The sequence below is a fragment of the Furipterus horrens genome, unplaced genomic scaffold (genome assembly GCF_987537825.1).
Source record: "Furipterus horrens unplaced genomic scaffold, mFurHor1.1.pri manual_scaffold_3, whole genome shotgun sequence".
Classification (NCBI taxonomy): Eukaryota; Metazoa; Chordata; class Mammalia; order Chiroptera; family Furipteridae; genus Furipterus; species Furipterus horrens.
Window position 1 is genome coordinate 57,617,196 of NW_028327173.1, and position 25,135 is coordinate 57,642,330.

Consider the following 25,135-nt stretch of genomic DNA (forward strand, 5'->3'; position numbering starts at 1 on the left):
AAAAAGTTTAGAATGCTCTTATTTTTCTTTTGCCTATACTAATCATCACAATTAAAAATAAACAACCCCTCAACCACCAAAAAACAAAAACAAAAATTGAGTGTGAAAAGTACTTCATGGCCAACTAAACCTTTAAAAAAGTGCTTCATGTAAGCAGCCTATGGTTCCCTGGCAGTGACTGGTGGGCTGGGGGTGTTGGTGGTGGGCACTACTTTTTTTTTTTTTTTAGTCTCTTATTCATTTGGATATGTTACAGTATAGTTTTTATATAAAATACAAATCCTCAATGGAGAAAAAAATATTTTTGAGTCCAAAAATCCATTTAAAAGCTACTATTTAAAGTCTATTATTTTAAGATCTGGCCGAGATTTGTTTCCTGATTAGTAACTTATAAGCTATGCATATAAGGACTAATTTTTAAGGTACTCTTTAATAAGATGTTTAACATTTTAATACAATATGTTTAAATTACAATATAATTTTATTAAAAATAACCCGATGAAAGACATAAAGAACAATTACTGAAGATGGTCTAAGCAACAAGGTCAATGAAACACAAAACTCAAGAAGCTTTCATGAGCAGGTCTTTTCACTAGGCAGGGCAACTTTTCTGAATTAAAGAAACTAAAGAGATGTAACAACCAAATGTAATGAATGAACCTTAAACAGGCTCTGGATTAAAACAAAACTCCTACACACTAACAGCTACATAAAGCACTTTTCTGACAACCAGGAAAATATAAATATGGTCTGTATGTTGCTATTACTCAAATAATTTATATAGAGCAAACAGTCTGCAACTTTCTTTGAAATGGCTCAGGAACATAAAACATGTATACACCCAAAGTACATATGACAAACTTAAAAAATGGATGTATCTGGTAGAAAATATATAAGAGTATTTGCTGTTCTACTTCTGCAATTTTCCTAAAGGCATAAAATGTTCTGAAGTAAAAAGTTGGGGAGAAAGAGAACATGTTTTCCTATTTAGCTCCTTTATTTGAACAGCATTTTATTTAGTTTGTAATTCACTTGGCTTTATAAAGTTACAGCTAAACAAAAAAACACTGAAGCATAGACATAAAGAAAGCTGTTTTTATGTTTGTTGAACGCTTCCAATTAGGCAACTTTATACAGCTATGCACCACAGGGACAACAACGTACAGCATGTGTGATGGTGGTATACTGGGTAACCTGGGTCAGCACACTCTTAGGGTACTCATACAACAATCAAATCACCTAAGGATAAATTTCTCAGCAAGTATCCCTGTTGTCAAGTGGTGCATAACAGTAGTTTTAGAAAGCAGTCTATCATCATTACAAAACTGGTCAAATAAAAGCAACCAAGTACATAAAAATTTAAGATTTATGAGTATCTTAAAAAATGCAAGAAAAATCCCCCTTCTACGGGCAATAGCACATAGAAATCACATATAATATAAACAAAGGTCTCAATTTTCATTTTCCATAATTCTTTTCAAAAAGGACTTGAGTTTAGTATTTTACTCTTACGAGGTGACACAATTCAGGCAAATTTGAAACAGATTTTCACTATTTACACAACTGCCCAATATGCTGGTACCAATAGTAATAAAACCATATAAGGTCTCTTACAAAATGCACAATCGGAAACCTGCTGACTTGAGGTCAAACCTGGTTGAGGGAGCAACAATGTTGACTTCAGGTTTACAGAAGAACCAAAGGTCATTTTTAAGAGATATTAATTTTAAAGGCCAAATACCAATATAAGATGATAGAAACGTGGAGGCGCATCAAGAAAATACATCAAACACAAATGTTCCCTAAAAGAATGGCCCTCCCAAACTCAAATATCCACGTGAAGAATAAACAAGAGGTAGATCACCAACATTTGACATTCTGATAAACGCATCTGAAGAAAAACTCAATGCATTCCTCCCATCTGAAGGGTAAATGTGATTCATTTCGCCCTGCTAAAAAAGTAGGGAAGGAACTCTTCCTATCTAATCTACTTATGATTTGGCTGTTCCCTAGTCTCTTGCACTTCTCCTGCCCTTTTTGGACATGTCCTTAACTTGCTCCCTAGTTAAAAAATATTTTGATGCCAGGTAGAGTAGTTTATCACTTAATATTCACATATAGCTTCACAATACATAGAACTTTGTTTTAATTTCACTTAAGAGGTAAGACTTGCTCTGTAGTTCATATGGAACATTCTAGTATAGCCCAAGAGCCAACCTTGCTTGAATTGATTTTCCCTCTCACTTATTTCTATAACCAGCATCGTTCCCACAACCACTCTCTCCCAACTTAAGATACTCATGTTAAACATTCAAAGTCTACCATCTCAGTGCTTAACATTGTAAGGGCCTTTTCTAAGTCAAACTTTTTTTCCAAAATGCCTTCAATTACCATCTTCTAAAAAGGAATGGACCGTCTCCACTTGGAAAACCTGTTTTCTTCAGTGTTCTTAGTTTCCTTCATTCTAGCTTCAAAAATATCCACCCCACCCCCAAGATGCTATCATTGCATATATGACTTAAAATTCCCTTCCTTAACCCTCTCAAATCTCACCTTTATGAATTTGTCCTGAATTCTTTTAAGAGTTAACCTGAGAAATTTAGAATTGTTTCAGAAAACAAAACTAACTTAAAAAGTCAGCCCACTTGTTTCAACAGAGGTTTATTTTTTAAGAGGCAAACAACAAATTCACAATGTTAGGGTAGATTTTCTGTTCTTGACCAGAAAAGCTGAAATTAGGCTTCAAAAGCTCACACAGCCTACCTCACTTGGCAAAGAGGACACTGAATTGGGAATCAGGGCATCCAGATCCCTATGAAATCCTAGCTCTGCCACAGGAAGAGTAAAATTTAGCCCCTCCAAATAAGGGAGTTAAGAGTTGGAGATAAGCATCTCTGTCTTCCTGGTATTTTATTACTCCTTTCTTTCCTTTCAATTAAAAATCTCAAAGACTGAACTCTATTAGTTTAATGCTTTAAGGTCTTTTATTTATGGTTACTCTTAAGGACAAGTAATGCCCCTTGTTACTAGAGTAGTTAAGCAACCAATTATTTACAAAAAGAACTTTGATAGGAAAAAATAAATAGACCTTGAATTTCTCACTAAAAATCTGACAACCTAACATTTATTTCCTTTCAGATAACAAGGAATCACTCAACTAGTCCACTTTACTCATAAAAATAACAGCTGATCATTGTAATGCTACAGAAAAACACAACTGGAAAAAAGGTAATAGGGTTAAGGAAAAATTTCAAACATGGTGTTATTTAATGAGGTTGTTTGTATTACTACCTTTCTCCAGAAAGGATTCAAGACAGTCCAGCACATTATTTCTAAAATTAGAATATAATAGTCAGCAGAAAAGAGATGGAAAATGAAAAAGTGAAAGGCAAACTAAAGTATCTACTCTGAATAAAAATTTCAATGGAATTAAGACCTTGCAGATTATATTCAACATGCCCACTCATTTGGGGCAAGTAAAATGTAAAAGGACTAAGTAGCAAATTTATCAATGGCCATGTTACAAAGAAATACTCGTGCCCCAGTAATTACCTAAGTCTTCCAACAGGTTTTCGTTTTTACCCACTTTTAATAATGTAGGGAAACTCTCTCTCTGGCATATTACCCACTGTGAAAACACAAGTTGGACCTAATAATTTTTAATCTTAACATTCTTATATCTTTAAAATGGTGCGGCTTTTTCATAAAACTTAAGGTGACTAGAGGTCTTGACCACTATCTTGTCACAAAATGATTAACAGCATTTCTAGTTATTCTAAAAAGCATCCAAGTCTGGACAATAAATTATATGATCAACGTAACTAGAGTATCCTGTTTTGAGGTTAAAGGTTTTTCTAAAAAAGTTTCTTTTTGCAGAATTTCAGCTGTTGTATACCTGCCTGAAGTAAGCTCGGTCAAAGAAACATAAATTAATGAATCTGTTATAGCCTCAAGAATAACACGCAGCAAGGCTTTCCTGAAAAGTCATTCTAACAAGAAAAATTATTTTTCTTTCTTTAAAAATAAATCAGCTGTGTAAAAAATCCTTATCACCACGAATATGTATTTGTAGACAAAGATTAATATAATCGCCGTTTTGGAAATATTTTTTCTGTGGAAAATGATAAACATTCTTTGATAAAGAAAACATTAAAATTTACATTGAGAATCACAGGTAGGCTGTATCTTTTGAAAAAATTCTCTTTCTATGCCAGTGAATGGTGGGCAAGTTCATCTGTTTAGCTTTCATTTATGACCACTGGCTCTGGTGTAAGTTGTGTTATTTGTAAATGAGTAAGAGCATAAGCATTTGAAAAACAAAACAAAAATAAACTAAACTAAAATCCCTACTTGTCTGGAAGTAAAATATCAGGTTCTGAATGGTCCCTGAAAGAGGCAAATTCTGGAGATAGACTTGGGATTTAGAGATTAAAGTCTGGTTCTACCACTTAGCAGTTGTGACCTCTGTTTCTCAATCTGCACACGTGTCAGTAAAGATACAGTTCTTTTCAGGCACAGCAATTTATATTAAATTATTTGTAAAATACTTAATTAATAATTGTACACTCCATTAGAATATAATAATCAGAAGGACAGATTTCTAGTTGTTATTCCCAGAATCACATTCTAAGCATCTATCACTGTGTCCTCTACAGTTACTGAATGAAAATGGCCTCTCATACATGCAAATGTTATTTAAAAGTAACTTCCTCTGTCACTGTAAGTTACTGATCTGTTTATTTTGGGGCAAAAATACAATTGTCCCCCTTCATCTACAGTCAACCACTGTCAGAAATATTAAACGGAAAATTCCAGAAATAAATAATTCCTGTTTTAAATTGCACTGTTCTGGGTAGTGTGATGGAATCTGGAGCCATCCCACTCCTACCCAGGATGCAAATCATGTCCGTTTGTCCAGTACGTCCACAATGTATATGCTCCCCGCACCAGTCACTTAGTAGCCATCTCAGTTATGAGATCAATTATCACAGTATTTTAAGTGCCTTTGTTCAAGTAACCCTTATTTTACTTATATTGTTATAATTTTTCTATTTTATAATTATTGCTGTTAATCTCTTACTGTGCCTAATTTATAAATTAACTTTATCACAGGCATGTATGTATGTATAGGAATAAACAGTATATATAGGGTTCAGTACTATCTCTGGTTTCAGGTTTCCACTGAGGGTCTTGGAATATATTGTATCCCCCTGTGGATGAGGGGGGACACTACTGTAATACCACAACCAATTTTTCTCTGCGACTCTAGAATTTAACCTATGCCATTTAGGCTATTAATATACATATAATTGTCTTTGACAAAAATGTAGGTAATATTCAACGTCATGTGTGCCAGTAGAGAAATTAGTAAGTGGTTAACAAATGATTTAGAAATAAAAATGTTTCCTTGTTATGCAATCACAAATTTAAGAATTATTATTTGCAATGACCTTGAAATGGCTGAACGTTCAGTGATTTGGAATGCATTCTTGCTCAATTATTTTCTTAAGATTTTAAAATTAATCAATGGAAGGCTGAAGTAATAAAAACATAATACAAACATGCTTTTATTAAAATGTTCAACCTTCTATGGTGATATCTACTAAATGTTTCAATTTAATTAATGTATAAAAAAAAAAAAAGAAATATAGTACATACCCATTTTCTTGTAGTACTCTTCCCAAGCCTTGGTATAATCAACTGGTCCAGCTGGAGCGGGATTCTGTTGATCTCCTTAAGAATGAATGAATGAATGAATGAATGAATGAATGAATAAATAAATAAATATGATTAACATTTTAAAAGACAATTTTGACCTTTTCCTTCTTTTCTTTGCGTGGGCCTGCCATAGGAAGGGAGGGGAGGTGCTGTGTGACTGATATCCCTGCTGGTGTACACACTGTTTCAGAGTTGGCAGACAGAGAAGATGGTCTATGTATTTGGAAAAGTAGTTATGTTGACCCTGTGAGTAGATTCACTTGTCAAATAAGAACACACACTGATACCAGGTCCTTCAGCATTTATAAACATGAAAAGGGAAAAAGCTAGAAAGAACCTTGAAGTGCAAGGATGTAATTGCAGGTTGATATGAATGCACAGTGTAAAATACATATCGGCATTTATGTGCTATGTTGTAGGTATGCATGTAAATTACATAGCTATGTATGCTAACGGACCTAGAAGTAATGACACCTCAGTAGCAATGAATATAATGAATTTGGTTTCTAAATACCAACATCTACTAAAAAGAATCAAGGCTCCTTGGAAAAGTGGCTGATTCTAGGGCCACAAGATGAGCATCTTATTATGTAGGAAAGCAATAAAGTACTTAGGGAATGACAGGCATGTCAAAAGGATACGGGAGCCATCTTGAAGGTTCCTCTGACTGGCCAAATATAGGACAATTTGATAATCAAAATAATATAGATAAATAATAATAGATAGTCTAAAATACAACCTATTGAAGGTGAGGGGATTAGACAAATAACATATATGCATAACCCATATATACAGACAACAGCGCGGTGCTGGCCAGAGGGAAGGGGTGGGTGGGTGTAGAATAATCTGTAACAGTGTAAACAATAGAAATAAAAAAAATAAATAAAAAGAGGAATCCATACTGATAGAAAGAAGTAGGAAGGGAAAATAAAAGCTCTTCCTCATAGTAAAATATAATGTAATGAATGTAAAATGAATGATGGAAACAAATTACCATAACTGTAGCTGAATGAAGCAAGTGTTAATGAAGGTGAAGGCCAATGGGTAAAGTCTGATCAATGAGAAACAGAACAGTGGTACAGTCTCACTATAACTCTCCAGAAAATATTAATTTCAAAGAGATAAAATGGTGATTTTATGTTATAAAAACGTGGCAGACACCAGTATGACCAAGTTACCATAGTTACCATCTCCAGGGATGAAACAGGTCAACATTATATGACCCTTGATGTAACACAGCAAGAAGCACACATCATTATTTCTGAGGTATTCTTGCCGTACCATAAACAGGACCCCGTGAACACGACCTCATCTTCATGACAAAAGGTTGACGGGACCTAGATTATTATCCCACAAATGATCTATACTCTTTATAACAGGAAAAAGACAAGATTATTTCTGATTGATGAGACTGAATAGACCTGACAACTAATAAGAACATGTTACCAGATGGGATCCCGAGTCAGAATAAAAATTGTTGGGACAAATGGTGAAATCTGAATTAAGGACTGTGCACTGGGACTGTAATAACATATCAATGTTGATTAACTGATGTGGAGGGCTGATGGCAGTTAGGGATTTTTGGAGTACAACAGAAAGGTGTATTGAGTAATGTGGCATCATTTCTATAGCTTGGTCATAAATGGTTCTGTCAAAGACTAATGATAATTGACATGGTCACATGATAAGAGGGTTATAAAGAAAATGGGGGTGTCAGTTATAGATAAAACATTAATAACTAGGTTATTTGGGTGTTCTTGTTCTCTAATGTATCTTACAACTTTTATGCAAGTTTGTGATTATTTCAAAGTAACATTTTTTAAAAGAAAGTCTGCTTACTGAAGTTATAACTGAATATTAGGAATTTTTAGGTATTGTACATGCACTTTATATATAATTACGAACACAAGTTTTCATGTTTACATATAAGAAAAAAAAGTGTTTAGTTACCATAGTTACCTTGCCCATTGGTCTGGGTTGTAGCTGGTGCACCAGCAGGAGCGGCAGGTGGTGGCTGTGCTTGCTGTTGATAATAGTGAGCATAATATGCAGCCCAAGCCGCTGAATTTGGATCAGTTCCTGCCTTTGCTAGAATAAACACAAGGTCAACATTTGCACCTAAAGTTCATCATCCTCTTTCCCTCCCCCTGCCCCTGCCTCTCTCCCACCCACACCTTCTGGCAAATACAGACCCCAATATTAACTCGACATAAAAAATATAAATGGAAACTTTAAAATCCTACTAATCTCATTGTTAACCTTAGCTTTTACAGAAAACTGAAGTTCAGTGGTTAAGTGGCATTCCTAAGTTCTAGGAAACTAGTTGGTGACAGAATCGAGATAGGAATAAAAATCTTTTGGCTCCAAGTCCAGTGCTTTGTCTCAAAGAATGCTGTGTGTGTTTTTTCTTAAATAGTTGCCTCAAGCACAACAATTCCATGTAGTAAATGACTTAAGATTTTTAGGGACTAACCTATACAAGGAAGAAACAAGTTATTACAGAACTATGAAATCTGTCCTGTCCTGTTTTCAATAAAAAGACAACTTTAAAAATCTCAGAAAAAGAAATAGAGGTTAGCTATATTTCACCTCATATTTCACAATGATTATCCTAAAAATAAACATATCATAGCCCTACTTGAAATTCTTCATTTATTCCTAGTCTCTTCAGCATTGTCACAGTTCTTCCATATAGCATTATCATTCAGTATCTTTAATGATTTGGATCCCCAGGATTATCCTTTCCATTCCAACCTCATCTTCCCTTTATCATTTTTCCAACACTCATGTCTGGCCACAATAAAAGGCTTGTACTTTTCAGAAGTTATCGTGCTCATAGCTGGGCCTTTGAGCATGTTATGCTTCCTCTGTATCTGACTCATCTTCACAAAAATTAACTAATGCATTAACACTTTGAGACTTCTGAGTCAGAAGCAGAAATCCTGTTATTGATTCCGTCCTTTATACTAGGAATATCCTATAGTATTATACGTATATCTTTACTACTTTACATCCTCAAGAAGAATGTAATTTCCTTAGCCAGAGCTAGCATCTATAATGTAATCTATAGCCTTCATCCCAAATGGGTAGCATTTCTCAGCTGCTTAATAAAAGCGAATAAAGTATGAGGAAAAAAAGGAACAAGGATTTTTAGAGTGATAATTCTAAGGTGACACAATTCTAAGACATTACACCACCCTCCTAACCTTTCTCAAGTAAGAAATGTACTGCTTTTCTATGTTTGATATTTATGTCTCAACAGTGTCATTGCTTGTATACTAATTAATAAAAATATTTTCATTTGACACCATGTCTGGATACAGTGAGATAAAAAACTTTAGGAAGTGATAACTATACTCCTGAATGAGTGTTATATAAGGAAACCAGTCTTAAAGTGCATTAAAGCAATAATAAAGAAAATAAAAAGATGTTATACAAGTCAGAAAAAGAAAACCAGCCTCATATTTACATAGCTAAGACATAGTGAGAACTTACCATTATTCATTCAACATAACATTCATTCATTCATTCATGTATCACCACTTTTATATATAAAACAGATTTAGAGGGATTCAGGAATTTGTTATATAGCACAATTAGTAAGTTATAAGAATAGGATTTATCTAGGTATGTTTCATTTTGAAGTCTATGTTCCTGACTACTACATAAATGCTTAACAGCCGATTAAATTTTTATAGAAACAGATTTTAGTTCAGAGAACACTTACCTTACTGTCAATATAGGTCCACATTTAAATATCAGAATGTTTAATCAAATTGACTAAAACAATTTCATTTAAATTATTTGGTTTTTACATAATGTTTTAAGTCTAATAGAAGCAATATCTAATTATAGCTGGTATCTTTTAGCTAAATGGGTTCTTTCTTTCCCAAAGGCAACGGGGAAAACCATATTAATTTAATCAATTCTTATAGTGTTGATTTCACTACTACTCCAGTCATGCTACCTATCCAAACAGTACTCATAGGTGTGATCCTGCAGATCTAAGTTACCAAATATAAATCTACTCCCTAACTTGACCAACTTATTGAATCTCTTAAATAGTGATTTCTCTGCTTATCACACCATCCTAATTAGCTTACAGAAGGGAAAAAAGAAAAGTCCTTTCATTCTTAAAAGACTAACTTTAGACTACTATATAGTAAATCATACTTGACTCTCTTTAAGTCCTTCTATCCTAGTATTGCTAACACTTAAGAGTGCACTCTTCTGCTATAGAATGTAAACTACTCTTTGCATACACTACTTCTAGCACAATCAAGTTGTTTCTTAAATGAGTGGATGTTGTGTCATATTCTAAAGAACATATTTCCCATGAAATTAAAGTACATTAATATAATATGGGGCCACATTTAAGTACCAGAATGTTTCACCTAAATCAATTACTTCAGCTTTTTAAAAATAGAAATATTAACTAGTACGGAAAGGAATCTGTAATTTAGTACCTTCCATGAAACTACTCCAGTAAAAAGAGCCTAAAAGGTAGGTAGTAGGTGAGAAAAAAGGATCATAAAAAAAATGCTGACTGGTTTCAATAAATGCCCCTTTGACCATGGTGGAAAGAAAACTACAAAGTGAGAGATGAAAGAATTGAACAGAATGTAATATATATAAAATCCAGATGTGAGCAGAGAAAATATATAACAAAATGTATTTTAGAGTTCTAACCTGCAAATATTAAATACAGGCCTGATTTTTACTAACACATAAAATTATAATATCAGGAATACTAAAACAACTTATATAACTTATTTGAGAACTTAGGAGTTTAACATTCAAGTATTAAACAGTCCATTTAGACTCTTAACGTGCTACATACATGTAATGGCACTGGTACCTAAAACCTAAGACACTGTACTTCTTCCTATACCTTTTGTACTCTGCTGTATAACTTCAGAAGTAGAGAAAGCCAAATGGAGTTTGAAAAAAATCCATGAAAACAGACCGTAGAAACAACACTGGAAAACTTAAGAATGTAACTGGAGTGACAAACAATACAGACTACAGATGGGTAAGTATCTGATACCTGGATCAGGAGGGGCCTGCTGCTGCCAGTGTGGATATGCATTTCCCCACCCCTGGGGAGCATAAGGAGCTGGAGGACCACTGAAAAAATAGAAATCAATATAAAAATACTATTTACCAGAAGCTAGAATGTTTGGGGAGAAGCAAAGAACCAAATCCAATACTTACTGAGGAGCAGGGCCAGGCGGTCCTGGATTATAAGGTGCAGGGTTGTACGGTCCCATTGGAGTTCCAGGCCCAGGAGGCCCAGGAGGCCCATGTGGGCCCGGGACACCATGGGGCCCATGGGGTACAGGTGGCCCTAGAGGATTTACTGGGCCCTGCAAAAAAACAAAAAACAAAAAAACAACACAAAAAAATCAGAAAAACAGTAATGGCTGAACAACTCAAATAATCTTCTAATTCTATCCTCTTATATAGCTATAAGCAATGACGTTTTAGATTTTCCTTCATTTCCTCCTTTATGTTGCAAAAACTATCTTAACTCTCTTACTGAGACATGTAAAACTAATTAAAATCAATTACACTAAGCAAAGAATTGAGATATCTTTACTTCTATTTTCCACACATTCTCTTTCCTTTCATAATTCTTTTACTAATAGTTCTTTATCATCTTAGTAATGGAAGCTTATAAAATATCAGATCCTATCTCTAGCTCGTCTCTCTCTGCATCTGCATCTACCTCTACTCTCCTAGTGAAAATAAGAGCCATCTTGACAATATATTTCCCAAATTGCTTAGGTCTTATGTTGTAAACTACTTACTGAATCCTTAAGCAATAATGTAAGAACTGGTTCTTACTCAACAAACTAAAGTGCCCCTCACGAGCTTACTGTCACTGAACCACATTTAGATCAATAATTCACACTAATTTTGTCCCTTGCCCTTTATCATAGTTTTCTAAAAACCATGAAAATTCCCTTTAAAATAGATTTAACAAATCAGGGTATTTCATACCCGTATTATGCACATCATTCTTAATGATGCCTTTTTTTTTTTTTTTATAACCAATCCAACTTGTAAAGACCACTGGGTTTAACTATCCTAAAACACACCTTTCATTTCAATTAATACTGACCACGGGGCATTTTGGACAAAAATGTTTCCACTACATTTGGCTGTCAATTTTCTCACTACAAAATAGTGAAGCTAACCCTCATGATTAAAAAAAAAAAGATTTAAACATTTTATTTTTTAGAGAGAGGGGAAGGGAAGGAGGGAGAGAAACATTAATCTACTGCCTCTCATCCTGTGACCTAGGCATGTGCCTTGACCAGGAATCAAACCAGCAACCTTTTGATTTGCAGACCAGCACTCAAATCTCTGAGCCACACTAGCCAGGGCTAAACTTCATGATTTTTAAAGTCCCTTTTATTGCCCTGGCCTGTGTGGCTCACTTGGTTGGAGCACTATTCTGTAAACGGAAAGGTTGCAGGTTCGATCCCTAGCCAAGGCGTGTACAAGAGGTAACTGACTGATGTTTCTCTTGTTTTCTCCCCCACCCCTCTAAAATCAGTAAGCCCCAGTAGGATTAAAATAATAATCCCTATTATTCACTTGTCTCTTTAAGTCTCTAATTCTGTCATTATCCCTCACTTCCATTGTCCTTAACCTCTCCTTTCTAAATAGTAAAAAAGGATTACCGAAAAAGTAGTAACCTTTTTATAGGGATACTGGCCAGGCACTGTTTTAAGTGCTACACAAACATTTAAATCATTTAATCCCCACAACACTATAAAGTAGGTACTATTATCCTCATTTTCAGGAAGAAACTGAGGCACAGATGAATATAAGATCCCCCAAGGTCAGTTAGTAAATGATTCAGAGTATTTTGAACCCAAATAGCCTAATTTGAGTCCATGCTCTTAACCACTATATTAAACTGCTTCTCTAGGACAACAAATTTAGTTTGTCCACCAATCCAGAAGAAATCCTGATCCATACATGCTAAGAATAGTAAACTTCAAAACCAAGATGTGCTCTTCATTTTTCTAGTATCTATCTATGCCATTACTGAGCCCCCAATTTTTTCCTTCATGTCTGTGCAATTATTTTGACCAACAATGTTTGTGTATATTTTTATGACATTCTTAAGTATTTTTTGTACATCTTCTATTTTTGACTTCTCAAACATATAGAAACTGTGGCAAACTTCTTTTTCACCCCATCCACACCATGATAAACATCAAGGAGAATTTTTCTAAGAAATTCTCATTACTGATAATAATTTAACCCTATGTTAATTCTTTACAGTAAAAGAACACAGTAAAGTACTATTTAGCTTATTTATTAGAAAAAAGCCAAGACTTTTCATACATTTTTGTACTATAACCAGCAAACTTTTCTAGTAGAAAAATTTTCACATTTGGCCACGCATCACAATCACCTGAAACATCTTTCTAAAATTAGATGCTGGGCTATATTCCAGACATTCTGAATGAGAACTGTATGTGTTATGTGTAGAGGCAGAAAGCACCCAAACAGTCTATATTTAAAACTCCTCAAATGACTGTATAAGAACTAGGATTTATAAATCTCTCCTTTAAAGTAGGATGCATTTATCTTTGCCTCACCAGAGTTGTGTATAAGCCCTTAATACTAAATTCCTATTAACTGTATCCTTCAAATATGTTCCACAACCCTCTACCAACCCTAACATATCTGCAAGTAATGCTATCCTTTTATCTACACACACCCAAATATAAGGTTCTGAAGAGCTGTAATTGTATTTAATGAGGTTACTTTAATTACTGGAAAATCTTTTCTATGTTTATGTTATCTGTTATGTGATGAGATCTATAATTTTAAACTAAAAATTGATATTTTTCTGTATAGTACTTTTAGGAGCATCTGAATGAGTGTCTTATTTAACTAACAGGATCTATACTATAAATTGAAGGTTAAAGCATACTCACACCAATCTTTTCTTCTATGAGTTGCCGAGCATAGTCTATTTGCTGTGGAGTGCCACGAATTGTAAATAACTTCATGTTAGGATCTGCATTAGGTGGAGGATTTCGCTGAAGTTCTATTCTTGCACCAGACTGTTGGCTTATGCTTTTTATAGTTTCACCTCCTAAAATCAAAACACAGTAATTTCTCTAAAGAGTCAAAAGATACAAGAGGAGCTATTTAAAAGGAAATGGAATAAACAAACTAACAAAAACAAACTCATAGTTATAAACAGAATGATAATTACCAGAGCGGGAAGGGGAAGGGAAGGTTGGGCAAAGGCGTCAAACGACAGTGGGAAAAAACTAGACTTTGAGTAGAGCATGCAAGAGGGAAAAACAGATATCATATTACAATGTTGTAGGCCTAAAGTTCACATAATGGCATTAACCAATGTTACCTCAATAAACTTTAAAAAAAAAGTTGCCATTCAATGGGACATTAAGTCTTGACCAGTAGTCCACCTGCCAATATTCTACTATGATTTTCCATTTATTCTACACTTTCAATCAAACTACATGAAGCATTTCATGTTTCTCTTAAAATACACTGAAGTTCTAAAACATAACTTGGTATACCTGTACCTAACCATAAAATGGATTATAACTTACCAAAGTATTTGCTTAAATTAAATTGCCTTTACAAGCAATTTACAAGTAAATATAAACTAACACACTTATTAAAAAATTCAAAAATTTAAAAACCTGTGAATCAGAAAATAGCAAAGTAAACAGAAACACCCAAACCACTTTTGGGATCAAAAGAAAACTTTCTTACACTAATAAATTAACTGTTGGTCTCCTCTAGAAGCTAATGTGAACTAGATCCCACTCTTTTAAAATATATATAGTGTCCTTCATTTATATTTTAGTTGTTACACATCAACATAACACTTTCCTACTACAAGATAGCTCAGAAAAGAAAAAAAAAATCACTGCTACTTGTTTAGAACACCAACAGATATAGCACCCAGAAAAATTCATGTTAATTTTTTAACCATACATTAAAACATTAAGAGTTAAAACACATTGCCTTTTCCTATTATTAATCCAGTTTTCCCAGTCGGTACAATGAAATTAAATTCCTGTAGTCCACCAGGCGGCCCCATGTTCCAGTTGCCTTGTCCTCTACCTCTTCCTCGACCACCAGGTCCCGGTCCACCAGAATTACCAGCCTGAAGAGGAGAAAAACAAGAAACAAAGTTGACATAAAAATATTCTCTTCTTTCCACGATAAAATTATTACATGTCTATTTTCCTCAACTTCCATGTTCCTAAATCATAAATTTGGAAAAGCTGGGAGGTAATTTGGCCCAAATAATGTCAATAATAACCACCATTATTCTTTGTATATTGGAATGAATAAGGTGGTGCACTTGTGCAGCTGCCTTCCTGGTCCAATACATCTTCCACAAAGCAATCTCAGCTTTCTTGTTATTAATCAAGTATCATGAAACAGATTCTGATATAAAGTAAAGGGGGAGCACTTTCAGATTTAATGAAAAAAAAAATTTAATGAAAACAAAACAAAGAAAATATTAGTGTTCTATCAAACCTGAACACTTCGAAGGAGGTCTGTAATAATTTCTGCAGCATGCTGACATCGATCTGGAGGTCCTGTTATCTGTGCTATTCTGTCAGGTGTTGCTCCCTCATCTTCAAAACGAAAACAGGAAACAAAATGGATTAATTAGCATTAAATGTGTGTCAAAAGTAATTGTTACCAACACTTAGAAAATTAAATGTATGTACTCACCTGGCTTAAACTGAATCCGAACACCAGCATCATTTTGTATTTTTTTAATCATCTCTCCATTTCTTCCTATTACAATGCCAACAGCAAATCTTGGAATGGGGACCTAATGCAAAAGAGAATAAGTATTACAAAAGCTATTTCCAGAAAGAAAAAGCTGCCTCAAATCATATATATAGCACGGTTTATAATCAAATAGGGTAACAAGACGCAAAATATACTACTGTATTCTCAGGTGGAAAGTGGGAGGAAAAAAGAGGATACAATGTTAGAAAAGGTTATGTAATAAAAAATAGGAAAAACACTATTATACTCATGGACTAACATGTAAACATTTATGAATGACTATTTTTACTTACATCTATCCCTTCATTTCCTCCTATTCTTGACCCATACTCATTTCGAACTTCTCTGAAACCACCTTGATCACGAATTAATTCTAAAACCATTTCCTTGGCTTGCTGAAGTAAAACACAAAACAAAAAACACACCTAATTTAGAAAGCATATCTCAAAACACTGCAATTTATTCATACATGTTTACTCATTCTGTACCCTCCCCAAACCCGTCTTTGTAAAATATAAACTTAAGTTTACTTGAACTTTGTACGGATCTCCTGTAATTCTAAGAGGTTTATCAGCACCAGTGTTCTGAGGTCCATCTTGAATCATAACCATTTTAACTCCAGCCCGCTCCTATTGATCATAAAAACCGTATTATTAACAAAATGAGAATGGAAGGAATTGGCTTCAAAACAGATTAGAAGTTACCATTTTACAAACAATAATACCTGAAGTTGTTTAATAGTCTCTCCCCCCTTTCCAATAACTAATCCTGCCTTGCTAGCCGGAATCATTATTTCTTGCACTGCATTTCCTGGTCCATCACCATGATGGAAGCCAGGGGCTGGTCTTCCTTTTTCAACAATTTGGTCCAGTAACCGTTTTGCTGATCTGTTAACAAATTAATAGTCAAGTAAGTTGTAGCATACCCAAAAGCTTTTCCAAAGAAAAAAATTAAAATATAATCAGTTACTTCTTCTAATTCCAGTTTAGGTGGCTAAAAGCTAAATTTTAACAATTTTAATTGAAAGAAAATGCCATCAGGGTCAAAGAATAAAACAATAAATTTTCTAGGTACACAGTTTTCAGTATTTTTGAGAATCCAAAGTTCTAAGAAGTAGCACTCAACTTCTAAAGTTATCACAGTATTAAGCTGATTCCTCCAACTAAATGATATATTTTTCATTTTTTAAATTGTATTTTATTGTGCATGCGATTATAGCTGTCCCCACTTTCCCTCTTTGCCCACCTCCACCCAGCACCTCGCGCCAGTCAATTCCCACACCCTGTCATCGTCCGTGGGTCACACTGTCCTCATCCATGGGTCATATATATTTGCTGCTTGCCTAATCCCTTCACCTTCTTTCATCCAGTCCCCCTTCTCCCCTCCCCTCCAGTAGCTGTCAGTCTGTTACATATATCTATGCCTCTTTTAATTTTGTCTGTATATTTGTTTTTACACCATCACTTCAGTAATTCCAATGTTCAAATTTATTCATTCAATAACCATTTAAGAAATGTCAGCTAATGAGAGGCACTATTCTAGGTAATGGGGTTGCAGCACTGAACCAAACAGCTTCTGCTGGCATTGAATAAGTAAAAATAACATGTTAAGTAAATTACATATCATTTGGGAAGTGCTATAAATGAAAATCAAAGCAGAATAAGATCGACAAATTGTGTTCGTGTGTGTGAAGGGACACTATTTCATGGAGAATAAATGGATATGGAACGCCTTACTGATAAAGAGACATTTGATCCAAGACCTGAAGGAAGAGGGAGAGGGAATATGAAAATATCTGAGGAAAATTTTCTAGAGAGAAGAAATAGGAGGTGCAAAGGACTCAAATCAGAAGCATCCTTGATGTGCCAGAAGAACAGAAGCTATATGAAGCTAGAACAGAATGTGTTGGGAGAAGAATGGTAAAAAAATAGCAGATAAGTATGCCATGATAAGACACTGACTTTTACTCCAATTGAGGAAACATTAGTGGATGTTGAACAAAGTAGTATTACGGATTGACTCACATTCTAAAAGAATCACTATGGTTATACTATTATAAGAGGCTATTGTTGAACAAAACTGAAAAGAACAGAGACCTGTTGGAACAATACAGGCAAAGGGCATCACAAATAAGGTGATAGTATAGGAAGTGGCAAAGAGGCTGGATTTCAAATAAATTATGAAGAAAAGATGACCAAAACTTGCTTACAGATAAATGAGAAGAGAAAGATAAAGCATTAAAACAGAGTTGCCATACACATCAGAGATAAATTTTTTTAAAAAGCAGGCTGGAAAGAGGGTATAAAACAACGATTCCATTTTTCAGTTATGTCAAGTTTGAGATGCCTAATAGACATTCAAGTGGAGGCACTGAGCAGTTGGATATGAGTCTGGAATTTTGGAAAATAGAACAAGGCTGAAGACAAAAATTTAGAATATAAAATCTATGGTATATAAAGCTCTATATTAAATGAAATTTAAGAGTAAATGAAGTTATCTTAAGTGCATGTATAGATATACTGTAGGAGGACTGAATTTTGTGGCACTTTCATGTTGACAGCACAGGAAGGTAAGGCAGAACCACCAAGGTAAAACTGTGGAAGAGATGCAGGGAAATGGGTATCTCTAGGCAAGTGGTCCACTACATCAAACAGCGCCGACAGGTTGCATGATGAGCAGGTCATCACCATTCAACAGAACAGTGGGAATAAAAGCCTGAGTGGTACGAGTTCAACACAAAATGAAAACAGGCGGGTGATATGGCAAATACAATAAAAGTTTTGAAGTAAAAGGGAGCAGAGAAAAGAGAAACACGGGGTCCAGGGATGGTTTTGATTAAGATGGAGATTTTCAAGCATATCTGTATGCCATCAGAAATTATTAGAAGGGGAGGGGGGAGGAGAAATTAATAGTACTGGAGAAAGCTGGTTCAACTGCTAAGGCAATGTCCTTCAGTAAGAAGGGGCTGCCTCAAACACATGATTTCCATACTTACTGGACAGACTCAGGTGTTCCAGTTAACATACAAGACCTTTCTGGAAGGCCACCACTGTCTACAATTTAAAACAACAAAACAAGTTTAAGGCTAAGAAAAGATTAACAGATACCATAATTTTCACTAGCAGCTTAAAAAATATGCTAGTGTTCTATTCAGTATGAAAATAGCAAGAGAATAACGTTACCAGGAGCAATTTGTATTTTGCATCCAGATTCCTGTTGTATGCGTGAGATCTGTTCACCTCCTCTGCCAATTACTAGTAAGAAAAAAAAATTTTTTTTGGAAGATTGTGAGATACATTTTGATTATCTTTTCAAGGCTTTAAAAATTAGGTTACTTACTAAATCCAACCATTCCATCTGGAACTTTGTATTCTTCTGTCATTACAGACCTGCTAAGAAAGAACTGAGAGTAGTATTTTCCTTCAAAGAAAGATAATCTGTTTACATATAAAAGGTGCTTTGATAAAAATGGAAGTCTGTTGCCTCCTAATGGCTCAAACCAAGTTCCAGAAACATGTTTGTAATCAAATTATGTCTTGTATAGTTGAAGTCCAAATCTTAACTTAGGTGACACAAATCAAGTGAGGAAGGTATGGTGGATGTAACAGTCTGAAGGTATGCAAAGAAGCTGGAGTAGAGTTCGGAGAATGTCATCTTAACTGTTATTTTAATTCACTTTAGTCCTAAAATGTGACTAATTACACTCATCTTACAAATTACAAATGTCCCACACTCAAAAAGAAAAGTGACCATTCTATATCACTTTCTTAAGGTAAAGGAAATGAACTATATATATAAAAAAGGGGCAGACATATGTTCACCATATACCAACTTGGTTGTGTTTTTACATACAAAATAAAACTTGCGAAGTACTCTTTGCAGGACACTTGACTATACCTTTGCTGCTGATGCATCGGTGGTAACTGCGTCCCAAAAGCTACCAAAAAATTAAATCAGAAAATAGTTTTAAGTTCACATACATTTAATAATACAGTCTTATTAAGCAATTCTGAAATCATTCCCTGATGCACAGACAACACCTTGAAGAGAGTAAAATTTTATGTGGAATACTTAAATCAACATTACCAGTGGGCAAAAAAGTCAGTGAAAGGGCAGACATTACTAGCAATGAAGTGGGAAGTAGGGAGACAGGGGAACACTGTCCTTTCTCAAGAGGTGCAAGTACAGATTAAGAAATGGAGTAATAAAATAAATTAAGTATGTAAAACAATTAAGCAAACATATCTTATTAACATACACCTGATCATAATTGAAGTGGGAGATCATAAAGACAGGAGGTACATATTTACAAAGAAATTAATTCTAAAATAATATTTATGGCCTTCAACTAACTTCAAAGAAAGTCCAAAAAGACAGTAACAAAACTCTTGATTAAAATCAAGTTACTTTATTTTTTAACCCAACTTCAAATAATAAATACTTACAATCATTTTGAGGAGCAACTTTCTTAGCATCTGGTTGATCTGCAAGATTAAGAGTCTTTTAATTTTTTGCCAACAAGTACAAATATAAGACTCAGTTCCCCCTGCCCAAGCAAGAATAAATATCGACATAAACATTTATTGAAATAGCTGAGGGTATGGTGTCATCTGAACCAAAAGTGCCAAAACTCAGCCCAAGCTCTTCACATTTAAAATGCACAGACATTTTAGAAAACATTCTCTTTGATTGTATCAAATCACTGACCTTAATGTATGTTAAGCACTTTAGAATGTTACAAGACAAAGTATTTAGGTCCGTTACTAGCAAAATAGCACATGCTAAAGGCTAATGATGCTTCTCACTGTAGGAACTGAAGACTGGAAGAAAAAAAAACCTATCAAAATGCGAAAATTTGACATATCAAAGTTGAGTGTATTTGACAGTGACCACAAAGCTATGCAAAATAAATTTTAAAATGACATTACAAGGCAATCTCAATCTAAACTGTTCTACTGTTCTTCACCAAACATTTCAAGGCATAAACTTCAGCAGAAACTCAAAGCAACTACAACAGATTACCTTCATCTACATCCTTTACACAGATGAACACAATGCATACCTTAGAATAGACAACTGATAGCTCAAAGTACTACATTCTCCTCCCCCCTTCAAACTTAATTGATTAAACATCAGAATGTTGTGCAGCAAAAATTCAGACACATAATCCAAGAAATATTGTGTCCATATAAGAATCCGCTGGTTTATTTCACGTTTACATACTAAACACAGGTAATAAATAAAAATTCCTGCCTTTAAAAGGAGAGGGCATTCCCTCCCAGTGTGTTGTACTGCTCGGACTTGTCCAAGAGCCATCTACACATAAAATAAAAAGAATACATTACATACAACATCTGAAGCATCATTAGCTCATTTTTTTTTTTTTTTGTATATCAAAACCTCACTATATGTGAAAGTCACTTAATAAAACCTAGTACTCCTAGTCAAAGCTACAAATACATTCGATAGGCTCATTCAGAATCCTCCTTTAAAAAAAAAATAAAAATAAAAGGGCAAAAAGAAATTGTATCAAAATTCATACATCAAATCGAAAACTAAAATATGTACTGACTTCTAAGTTCGGGAGCTTCAACAATTATGGTTTGTTTTTTTAAATAAGAGGCACTGTAAATCTATTGCTTTAAGCCACATTGAGTTAAACCTGAAACACAAAACAAGGTACTAAAACAAACAAAAAAGTAACAAAAAATGGTAGAACTTGCAACACACTAGAGTAGCAAACTAGAGCAACTTCAACCTTTAAAGTGAAATCTGAAGTAGCAGAACAATGAATATACAGCATATAAAGATTAATTCATGAATGATGAGAAAAACTTGTGAAATGCCTCCTAAGCATTTTATTATATGTTCATCCTCCCCCACCCCCACAGTATATTAAGTCGTCTGTGCAAACTGTCAATCTGACACAATCTTAAAAGAAGGAAAATGATGTTTTTCAAATAAGATCAAACTGGCTGGTGGACTCAAATTTTACCTACCTTGTCTAGGTCTCTTTTTCCCCCTTTCCTTTTGAGGCCATTATAAACCTTACAATTTTAGGAACCTTATGATAAAAGTAACGTTTCAGTAAAGGAACATTTGAAAAATATTAAAAATCACTTCAATTTAACTGTGTAAAACAATTAAGTAAAATACTTATGGCTATAACTTACCTCCGTCTTCCAAAGGTCTTTTTTGTCCCCCATAACCATAGTCATTTGAATTCAGTGATGTACCAGCATCACCTCCAATTTTTGCTGCAATCTTAAAAAATGAAAACATACTATCATTAACAACAGCACCCTAACCATTATATACTATTTGGTATTCAATTTCCTCCTCATATAGTTAATACATATACATGCCAAAAAATCTATTACATAAAAATTAATTTGATAGACAAATTAAAATTATAGATCATTATTACCATTAATAACTCCAGAGAGGTAACAAATAATTATTTGGATATAGTTTCTGATACATCTCAATAAGAATAAACAAAAATAATCAACTAGGAATCTTGAGAAGACTAACACAGTTTTGAAGAAAATATGGATCGTAATTCTATTATTGTTACAGCTCTCTCCCATGACTCTTCAAAAGATTTGTGTGGGCATAAGGAATGTGAACACCTTGTGAGACTCTAAGGCTGTGCTGTCTAATAGGGCAGACACTAACCACATGTGGTTACTAAGTACTTAAAATAGTCCAATTGGAGATGTACCTTAAAGTGTAAAATATACAGATAATGAAAACTTAAAATTAATATAAAGGCAAAACATCTCACAACTTTTTATACTGAACACATATTGAAATACTATTTTAGATATGTTGGATTAAATGTGAGTTGCATTATATTCCTATTGTGCAATCTTGCTCTAAGGAAACATAAGGGTGGGGGAGCCTAGAAAGATGTCTCAGAAATAGAGCCTCCAGTCATTTTAGCCTTAAAAACTTAACTTCTAATTTATTGATTATACTGTTACAGTTGTCCCCATTTCTTTTCCCTCTGCGCCCCTCCACCCAGTGACCCCCCTCCCTCCAGTTATCCCGTCCTTTTAGTCCATGTCCATTGGTTGTACATATAGTTCCTCTCAACATCTTCCTGTCTACTCCATTCCCTCCTACTATGCTTCTTAATTCCTGTACCATTTCCCTCCCTTTTCCCCTACCCCCTCCCTACTGACCTCCCTCCACTATGTTCCCCATACCTACAATTCTTTTTCCACTCTCGTTGCCTACTTAGTTTGCCTTTGTTTCGATTCCCTAGCTTTTGTTGTTGGTTCTTGTGATGCAGTTTTCATTTTAATGTTCATAGTTTTGATCCTCCTTCTTCTAAACCAGTACCTTTAACATCTCATGTAATAGTGGTTTGGATCTAATGAACTCCTTCAGTTTTACTTTGTCCTGGAAGCACTTTCTCTGCCCTTCTATTCTAAATGACAGTTTCGCTGGATAGAGTATTTGTGGCTGTAGGTTTTTGATTTTCATTATTTTGAATATTTCTTGCCAGTCCCTTCTTGTCTGCAGGGTCTCCTTTGAGAAGTCAGCTGATAGTCTAATTGGGACCCCTTTGTACATAATTCTTTTCCTCTCTCTTGCTGCTTTTAAGATTCTCTCTTTATCTTTAATTTTTGACAATTTGATTATAATGTGTCTTGGAGTGGTTCTCTCTGGGTCCAGTTTTTCTGGAACTCTCTGTGCTTCCAGGACCTGTAAGTCTTATTTCCTTCCCCAAGTTCGGAGAGTTTTGCTTCATTATTTTTTCACATAATTTTCCTATTTCTAGTTCTTCTTCTTCATCCTCTGGCAATCCTATTATTCGAATGTTCATTCACTTATCGCTGTCCCAGAGGTTTCTGAGCCTCTCCTAGTGTCCCTCCCTTTTTGTTTCCTCTTTCTGTACTGGTTGACCATTTGTTCCCTCTCTATGTTCGGATTTGTTGATTTGATCTCTGGTTTTCGTTTCCTCACCACTTGTCTCGTATGTGTTTTTGTTCGTTTCAGTGACTAGCTTTCATTTCTTCCCCGTCCTGTTCCAAATCTTTTGTTAATTCTGTAAGCCACCTTATGACTATAGCTCTGACTGAGCCTCAGAAAGATTTCTTGTTTGCTCATTGGTTAGGTCCCTCATCTGCTGCCTGGTGAGCTGCTGCATCACCAGGATTTCAATCATGGTCTGTTTCATCCTGTCAGTTTTCTGTTTACCTTTGTTTCCTGGGCAGTTGTAGGGGGCAGTGCCTTGTGCACTGGTCTCTACAGGGCAACCAGCGACCTTTTACACAGCTCCGTGGAGCTTTGTGTGGGGGTGGGGGTCCAAGATGGATTCCTGCTGTTACTCTCCACTGAAAGACCAGGAGGCTCCTTCTCCACGGCCTCACCATCCAAGGCAATGGGGGGCGGATGGGGGTCTGCCTTCCCCAGCGTTGGAATCGCGAGCTGCCAGGTCTCGACTGTAGCCGAGACAGCTCCCCTGGAGTTTCTCTCAGTCCTGCCGCTATCCCCACTGCTACGTGGACAACACAGCCCAGCCTTTCAGTCCCGATTCCAATTTCGCCCCTCCTACCCATCCAGACGAGCATTGCTGGTTTATAACTTCATATGTTGGGCTTCCATGTAGTTTTATTTTCTGGAATTTCTGGTTATCTTTGTTTTTGAGGTAGTTGTATTCCTACTTAGTTGCAGAGGGAGACACAGTGTCAATCTAAGCCTCCATCTTGGCCAGAAGTCTCTTAACTTCTAATTTAGCGTGAGGCAAATAATTGCCTGTACTTTACTAAACAAACATCAAAGAAATGCCAGCCTCTAGTCACAAGGAGCGCACAGTCAGTGGACATTTACTGCATCTTTCTATGAAAGAGGAAATGGAATATTGCTGAGTGCCAGCAAAAGGCCAAGCTCCACACTATAAAAAAATGTTAACACTCCTTTTGTCATTGAATGATCTTAACAAACCTATGAGATAGAGAATAGGTTTAATTTAACTAAGGTTACATAGTTAAGTCAATTGTTATGTCTCAATTTCTGCACAGTTCCATGCTAATTGCTATATAGGGGTTATTACTAAAGCCTGGTGAATGTCTCATCAGCTCATACATTATTCTTTCAATTTTAAGTATGTCCGAAATTTTCTATGATAAAAAAATTAAATGGAAAATCAAACTTGATGACTGAAATGTCCCCAAAGGTGTCCTGAAGTGGAACTAAATCAACCACAACTCAAGCTTCATTACAACTAGGAAAGTAGAGGAAGTAAAGAGTATATTTGGCGACTTGAGTCATAAGTCCAGGATGTATCACTCAAGTCACACACACACACACACACACACACACACACACACACACACACAATCAGTTCTCATAAACCAGCTATATTTCCCAAGGTTCCTAAATTTCTCTTTCCTCATCTGCACAGACACCTATAGTAAAGCATATTAGAATTGAGTATTAAAATGCTTGATAAAACAATCTAATTTTCTTTAATCATCTTTCACTTCTCAAAAGCCTGTCCACATCTTTGAGCATCTGAAAGAGTTACTCATCACACTTGAAAACAACAGCTTTTTTATCCCTAAGGTTTTTTTTTTTCCCTTCCCCACTA

General features: G+C 35.0%; 1 protein-coding gene across 10 annotated transcripts in view; it reads right to left on the reverse strand.

Moving 5' to 3' along the window:
• Nucleotides 1-25,135, reverse strand: part of FUBP1 (far upstream element binding protein 1) — a 35,061-nt gene that overhangs the window by 4,925 nt on the left and 5,001 nt on the right. For 2 of the 10 annotated variants that reach the window (XM_090269658.1, XM_090269653.1), the window contains exons 2-19: nucleotides 21,708-21,798; nucleotides 20,788-20,850; nucleotides 19,980-20,018; nucleotides 19,432-19,471; nucleotides 18,874-18,923; nucleotides 18,717-18,788; nucleotides 18,530-18,587; nucleotides 16,259-16,421; nucleotides 16,065-16,163; nucleotides 15,828-15,929; nucleotides 15,472-15,574; nucleotides 15,271-15,371; nucleotides 14,749-14,890; nucleotides 13,680-13,840; nucleotides 10,933-11,084; nucleotides 10,766-10,845; nucleotides 7,678-7,806; nucleotides 5,659-5,733 (exon numbers count right to left, since the gene is read on the reverse strand). In XM_090269658.1, coding sequence (XP_090125784.1) covers nucleotides 5,659-5,733; nucleotides 7,678-7,806; nucleotides 10,766-10,845; nucleotides 10,933-11,084; nucleotides 13,680-13,840; nucleotides 14,749-14,890; nucleotides 15,271-15,371; nucleotides 15,472-15,574; nucleotides 15,828-15,929; nucleotides 16,065-16,163; nucleotides 16,259-16,421; nucleotides 18,530-18,587; nucleotides 18,717-18,788; nucleotides 18,874-18,923; nucleotides 19,432-19,471; nucleotides 19,980-20,018; nucleotides 20,788-20,850; nucleotides 21,708-21,798 — 1,720 coding nt within the window. Of the gene's footprint in view, nucleotides 1-5,658; nucleotides 5,734-7,668; nucleotides 7,807-10,765; nucleotides 10,846-10,932; nucleotides 11,085-13,679; nucleotides 13,841-14,748; nucleotides 14,891-15,270; nucleotides 15,372-15,471; nucleotides 15,575-15,827; nucleotides 15,930-16,064; nucleotides 16,164-16,258; nucleotides 16,422-18,529; nucleotides 18,588-18,716; nucleotides 18,789-18,873; nucleotides 18,927-19,431; nucleotides 19,472-19,979; nucleotides 20,019-20,787; nucleotides 20,851-21,707; nucleotides 21,799-25,135 lie in introns of all 10 variants that reach the window. The other 8 variants (XM_090269659.1, XM_090269657.1, XM_090269650.1 and 5 more) reach the window with 7 other exon arrangements.